We start from the raw sequence: 7285 nt of genomic DNA, 5'->3' as shown, positions 1-7285 counted from the left end.
TCAGAAATTTTAATCCAGTCTTCAGGATTTTCAGGCACTTTCATTTCCTCTTTTAATACTTCACTGATGGCTTTGCATACTGCTGGAATTATGCCTGCAATTGTATTTTGTGCCACTCTAAAATTGAAGGCCATTGAAGTCTGTGTCTCCCCTATTTAAATGGAAAAAAATGAAATTAGATGAAGCAATTTTTACTAATAATTTGTTAATATAGTACACTCTTTATTAGATTTAGCTTAAATTAAACAAGTAATAAGCCAGTTAAACTCAATAATTAGCAAAAAGGTTAATTACCAGTTGCTAAGTATCTCAGCGTGATGGCTAGTCTTTCGCCAGCTGGAATAGCTTCCCTCATAAAAGTGTTTCTCTTGGCAATTAGGGGCTCTACTTTTCCCAACAAATATTGGAAACATTCTGTGTCCATTCGCAAATACCTCCTATAGCTCTCCTTATCCTAAAAGATCAACAATAACAAAAAAATTGCAATTCATGAAAAGCCTAAAGCAGCCAACATATATGTTTCTAAAACAAAAACTTTCAATAAAATGTTGGAAAAAAAAAGATGTATGCATTAATGTTAATTGAAAAAATAAGAACAAATTTCATAAAGTAATTTAAAATCAAATGAACATTTATTAAAATGTAATAAGCAAAAAGTAAGTCGTAACATTGATTTAAAATAACTAATAATAATTAAATCACTAAATGTTTTTGAAAATTTTGCTTTAGAATTTGTTTATTGGAATGTTCAGTGTTAAAAATATGATGTGTATCATATTAAGTGATTAAATTATATAATTTAATTTTATTAATTATAATTTAAATTATTTGAATAATTAGAATTAAATAAGGTGGCAAAGAGGCAATATCAAATTAAATTCATTTTTAGATAATAAGAAAAATAATATTGCGAACTAAAATTGAAAATTTACAAAGCATAGAACTAATAACCACTGATACATTTTAAACTTTTATATCAAAGGTTAAAAAAAAAACTTACCTCTAATGCCAGTTCTCTCAATAAATTTTCATAACAGCCTTGTCCTTTTCTTCGCAATCGCCACTCTTTACACCATAATTTTCTTTTTTTCATTTCCTTCTCTCTCTTTTTTATTACACTATACATAATTAAACTAGCGATAGGTGCATAAATATCCATTATTCTAATTATATTGCAGAAAATTCAAAAGCGACACATGAATAAAGCGCAAACAGAAGACTAAGCGAGATGATGCAAGCAGATGGTGCGAACTAATGTTAATAAACAATTTTTATCAAAGAATCGTCTAAAAGCGCTAAATCGCCTGAAGAGGAAGAAGGCACGAGCGCTTGGTAAATCAACTCTTCAACGATCGGCAACCCTAGATAAACTTTTCTGGGAGGAAGTTGGACGAAAAGTTGAAGTTGAGGTTGAGTTGAAGGTTGAGTTGGACGAATTTCTTTAAGTGTGATATGGCCTTTAGGGAAATTTTGTTTCTTATTTGCTGCTAAAAAATGGCGTCTGATTCTGTCAATGACTTTGATGGAACTAAATGAAAACGTGATAAATTAATGTCTGATATTTACAGGCTCCCGCTAGACGGCGTACTCGAGCGTTGCGATCGTGAATCCCATTTTCCTAAGAAACGTTACACAGAGTTTCAGGAATTCTTTTTTACTGAAACGTTATTTTATAAAATGTTTTTAGAAATTTTTAGTAATAGGGGAAGAGCGGGCAAGATGGACCTCTTAAGGAAACTTGGTCTAAAAAATAGTAAACTAGAGCAATTTTATATATTTTATATTGTAAACATATAGTGGAAACATTGCTCTTACATATTGTGTTGGTTATAAACGTAAATGTTTCTAATTACAATCAACACTAAAACAAGTATCTCATAGAACAAACTCTTTTTACTATCACAAATGTACACAAAAAATATATATACAAAATATGTTGCCAACAAAAGAATAATGTAAGAAATAATATAAGAAATAATCACTGCATCTGCGTTCACGCACTTACGTCAGGAACATCCTCCCCACCCTGATCAACCTCAAGAGGAATGATCAGTTGAACAGGTCGGGAGATTTCCTTACCTTCGGAACGTAAAGTACAAGTGCGGACTTTTCCATCGCGTCCTTTAATTAGTCCGGTTACCAATCCTCTTTTCCACGTATGTCGTGTACTTACATCTTCGTGAAGTAGTACTATGTCTCCAACACGAGCATGAGATGATTTTTTAATGTTGCGTACTTGGTGGAAAGATCTTAATTGCAATAAATAGTCCTTAGACCATTCCTTCCAAAATGCGTCTAATAAATCCTGTTGTTGCTTGTTCAATTTTGTCAGATTTCTACTAGATGTTGCAGGCTGTGGAGGTATGGTTGTAAGTCTTTTACCGGTAAGAAAATGGGATGGTGTTAATGTTTCTTCAGGATCATCATTTCCCTGTTCATAAACTAACGGTCGACTATTTAATTTGGCTTCAACACCAACTAATGCTGTAGAAAGACCTTCTTCATCTAACAAGGTTCGACCAAGGGATTTTCGCAAACATCTTTTTGTTAGTCCGATCAAACGTTCCCACCATCCTCCCCACCAAGCCGCTCGTGCAACAATAAATTTCCACTTAATTCCCGTCTGGGCATAATATTGCTGAACTTTTGACGATGTTAAGTTGTCCCATAAAATGGATAGCTCTTTATTAGCGGCGTGGATGGAAGTGGCGTTGTCAGTGTATATTGTATGAGGGATTCCTCTTCTGCCCACAAATCTTTTTAAGGCCATGAGAAATTTGTCATTAGTGAGGTCAGAAACTAGTTCAATATGTACAGCACGAGTAGTTGAGCAAGTGAAAAGTGCGATATTGGCTGTATTTAAAGGTTTCAAGTTACGGACATAAAGTGAGCCGGCGAAGTCTATGCCAATAGTAGTAAATGGAAGACAAGGTGTAATTCTGTCTCTTGGTAAAGGAGCTTCGATTTGTTGACTTCTAGATGTCTGTGAAAGTTTTCACGGTAGACATTTATAGAGCACTCGTTTAATGACTTCACGTCCTCGTATTATCCAGAAGTTGGAACGAATCTCTGAAAGTACAATTTGAACACCTAAGTGATGAAGCTTCACATGTGTGTAGTATATGAAAAGATGTACAAAAGGATGAGAACCACCAAGAAGCAAAGGGTGTTTTTGCTCATTTTTGAGCGATGCAAACTGTAATCTACCTCCCAATCGTATGAGATTTTTTAGAAGAAATTGGTTAAAACGGCTAATTTTTGAAGATTTTAGCTAAAGGGAATTATTTTGTAAAGCGTTAAGCTCTGCCGAAAAGCATTGCTTTGGCGCTGTAAGAATCCAATAGTTTTTTGCTGTGTTAAGCTCATCACAAGTGAGATCAATAGAAATGCGCTGCTTGGATCGACAGTTATACAAGAAGCGAAATATCCATGCTGTAACTCTAAGAAGTTTCATATATGAACTGAAGCGCGATATATCAATAAGAGGTTGGTAAGAAGTTATCAATAAAGATTGAGTAGCTGGTTTACGTAGTTCAGCATAAATATCTGGATTAGCGTCACTCAGTTGTTTTGAAGGCCAAAACTTTGATGACTGGGTTAGCCAGGTAGGTCCTAGCCACCAAAGATCCAATGATTTAAGCTCTGTTGGTGCAGCACCACGAGATAAAAGGTCGGCAGGATTTTCATTGCCGGGGCAATGCCGCCATTGTGTTGGATTTGTGTAATTGAGAATTTCGTTCGTTCGGTTACAGACAAAAGTTTTCCACCGATTTGGATCACCTTGTATCCAATTTAAGGCAACTGTTGAGTCACTCCAAAGTGTCGCTGTGTTCTTATCCAGTTTAGTTTCTGTACAGAAATAATGGAGTAATCGAGCACCCAATAATGCGGCTAACAGCTCCAAGCGGGGGAGTGTTATTTTTTTCAAAGGAGAAAGTCTATTACGACTGCAAACCATTCGAACATGAAATTTAGTATCTTCTGTGAATCGTACATATAACACTGTACCGTAAGCACGTTCCGAAGCATCGCAGAATATGTGAATGGTAACATCAGCAGAAGATATTCCAATCCATCTGGGGATTCGAATGTTGTTTAAATGTGGTAAGTGCATAATGAATTTTGACCACCTTGATGCGATAGATGGGGGTAAAAGTTCGTCTCAGTCAATACCACATAGCCATGTATCTTGAAAGAGAATTTTTCCTACTACAGTAGATGGTGAGAAAATTCCCAAGGGATCAAAAATCTTTGAGATTGTTTTCAGAAGTAAGCGTTTAGTGACCGGTTCCTTAAAAAAATCATGGTCATGCTCCTTAATATTTTGATGAAACGAATCTTCTTCTGTATCCCAATGGACACCTAAGACTTGAGTCTTACTTTTAAACTTTATTTTTTCTTTCTTCCATTCGTTTTTCAAAACTTGTGAGTTGGTACTCCATTTCGCTAAGGAAAGGCTTATAAGACTCGCAAGTTCTTGCATTTCGTGAAATAGGGTTTTCACTTCGATTTCTGAATTAACTCCCACAGCGAAATCATCCATGAAAATATTGCCTTTTAGATGTTTAGCTGCTGTGGGATAAATGTTGGAGTACATGCAGGATAATTCGTCAAGTGTAGCTGAAAGAAGGAATGGATTTATTTTATGGATTAATTTTTGGATTCGAGTATCAATATCAGTTATAATCGTACAATCTTGCGGCCAGTGGCCGATAATTTCACAGATAGCGCAAAATGGAGATGGTTTTTTAGTCTGGTTAATCTTTTTAGAATTCACATGCAAGGATGCTGTAGATGTTTTAAATGTGTAATCAAAGTTTTGCTCACCTCGAATTCTTAGTGTTGTGAGAGCACCTTCTACTTCTTCAGATAAATATTGCACTAGTTTATTCATATCACCTTCTGATATTTTCTCTCTTTTTGCGTAAATAATCCATTGGCGACAAATATCATCCGGAAAGGCACGTAAAATATTGGGAGCCAAAACTCGCCCGTAAGCGTTGATGTCCTCCCCTAAAGCCGTTAAAGCGTTCAGTCTTCTGTTGCATTCTATAAATACTTCATTCAAGGCAATAGGAGTGGGATTACGTATTGGCGAAATATTTTCCAAAAAGTCTAAATGTGCTTGAATTATTCTGTTTTTGTCACCATATCGATTTTGAAGAAGAGCTTTTGTAGTTTCATATGTACCGGCACTAACACTGATTCCGTCAACTAACCGTCTTGGTTCATCTTCTAAATATCCTCGCAAAAACACATGTTTATCAATTAATGATAGACTATTATTATCGTCAATAGAAGATTTAAATTCTTCCCAGAAACACTGCCATTGTTCGATATCACCTCGAAAAGTATCGAGTTTAATAGTAGGAAGTTTCACTGTGTGAGATTGAGAAACGGGTAATTGCATAACGGGTACTTGTGTAACAGGTATTTGAGAAACGGTTACTTCTGGCGCTTGCAACGTATTAGATTCAAAATTAATTCTACTACCAAATTTTTTTGCTTTAAAGATAGCGAGCTCGGCATTATCCACGTATTCTTCACATTGAATAATATCATTGTCATAATCACCACCTGTTAATCTATATATATAAAAGTGAATGTGTGTCTGTCTGTCCTCTATAGACTCCTAAACCATCCGACAGAAAGCTATGAAACTTGGCATACAGATAGTTCAAAGCACGAGGAAGGTTTCTGTCGACATTAGAACATTCTGCGATAAACCGTTCCAACGATATCAGTGAAAGTCGAAATGGAATTTTCTGATTGGTTAAAAGCTAGCCATTGTTTTAAATTTTGCTATAAACGATTCAATTTTCAAATATCTTGAAGATAACAACAGTGATATTTTCTATCTTATAACTCTATTCATTTTGAAAAGTAAATTAAAGTAAATTGCATATACTTTAATTTTTAATTCGCGCGTTTCTTTATGTCAGGTGAGCACAAGCAAGTAAAATCAACGAGAATAGATTTCTTAATTGTTGGTCGTATCACGGATTCAGTACTGTGAAAACTGTTTAATAAATATAAGGACAAAAGCAAATGTCATTCAAATTGCACGTTTTCAGAAATATTTATATTTAGTACGTAATTTTAGGTTAGCACAATTAAATATAGTTTTCGAAGATTTCAGTGCTGTGACAGTTGTTATTTGAAAACTATTAGTTTGTTTGTTTATTTATGCAAAGTTTTCGAATTCATCCATTTTATTTCTTTCATTTATAAAATTGATTTTTGTTTTAAATCTTATAATTTTCATATTTCTTATTCATCTCATTTTTATTGCTCTTTTTATTATTTAAAATATGTATGTGATATTTCAATTTAGCAAATTTGCGACCACTGTCAACTTTTACATTTCTTTTTCTTTGTCAGAAAGAATATTTGCAAAAATATGCCGCCTAAGCAAATCGCTCTTAGTCGGTCGACATCTCAAGCGCGCAAAAAGAGAACTACCCGTGTTTCAGAAACATCGGAGCAACGGGAAAAAGACTTTAAACTAATCGAGAACAGAATGCTTTTGCCCGTTCCTTAGAAACGTCTGAGCAACAGGAAAGAAGACTGTCAACAAATCAACTACGAACTACACAAGCCCATTCGTCGGAAACATCAGAGCTACGGGAAGCAAGAATGAAAACCGACAGAGAACGCATTTCGCTATTCAGACGCTGCCAATACTCTGATTTGAATTTCAGTGCATTTCACTATGATCCGACAACAAACTATAGTCTTCCCCCAAGTGTCATCATCGGAGAAATATATCAATTATGTATGTTTTGTAATGCTCTCAAATTTAAAAATGAAACAGCTGAAATTTGCTGTTCTAGAGGCATACAGAAACTACAAGATTTTACGTCGCCTGCCGAGACATTATCAACCTTCGTATCAGGTCAAACAAACCAATCGAAACATTTTTTGTCGCATATACGCCGGTACAATTCGTGTTTCTAAATGACTTTATTCGGTGCTACACGTATCGTGAACGAGAATTACATCCCAACATTCAAAGTGCAAGGCCAAATTTATCATCGTGCAGGATTACTTCTTTCAATGCCTAACGCAGATCATAAATTTCTACAAATTTATTTCATGGATAACACAAATGATCAAGTCAATCAACGTTGTCAGGTAAACAATGGCACTAAACGAAAAATTGTTACCGTATTACAAAAATTTTTCGATCAACATAATCAGTTAATTAGGCTGTTCACAATTGCCCTTGACTAAATGTCATCCGATATTTACAAAGTTGTTATTAGAGCTGAAAAAACACCTGTAG

General features: G+C 34.9%; 2 protein-coding genes across 2 annotated transcripts; both read right to left on the bottom strand.

Annotated features, from left to right (window-relative positions):
- Positions 1-1993: 1993 nt before the first annotated feature.
- LOC147808164 (uncharacterized) lies at positions 1994-2770 on the bottom strand. The gene has a single exon (XM_087166904.1). The coding sequence runs from the start codon at positions 2768-2770 to the stop codon at positions 1994-1996; it is 777 nt and encodes a 258-aa protein (XP_087023030.1).
- A 501-nt stretch (positions 2771-3271) lies between these two features.
- Positions 3272-4114, bottom strand: LOC147808163 (uncharacterized). The gene has a single exon (XM_087166903.1). It carries the CDS (start codon positions 4112-4114, stop codon positions 3272-3274), a length of 843 nt encoding a protein of 280 aa, XP_087023029.1.
- Positions 4115-7285: the final 3171 nt, after the last annotated feature.

The sequence above is a fragment of the Parasteatoda tepidariorum genome, chromosome 6, assembly GCF_982258835.1.
Source record: "Parasteatoda tepidariorum strain Cologne lab strain chromosome 6, Ptep-v5.0, whole genome shotgun sequence".
In the NCBI taxonomy this organism is placed as follows: domain Eukaryota; kingdom Metazoa; phylum Arthropoda; class Arachnida; order Araneae; family Theridiidae; genus Parasteatoda; species Parasteatoda tepidariorum.
This window is presented reverse-complemented; position numbering and strand designations above follow the sequence as displayed.

What these genes read in the sequence shown, in the direction of transcription:
- LOC147808164 (XM_087166904.1), bottom strand. Translation starts at nt 2,770, where the DNA reads ATGGCCTTAAAAAGATTTGTGGGCAGAAGAGGAATCCCTCATACAATA.
- LOC147808163 (XM_087166903.1), bottom strand. Translation starts at nt 4,114, where the DNA reads ATGCACTTACCACATTTAAACAACATTCGAATCCCCAGATGGATTGGA.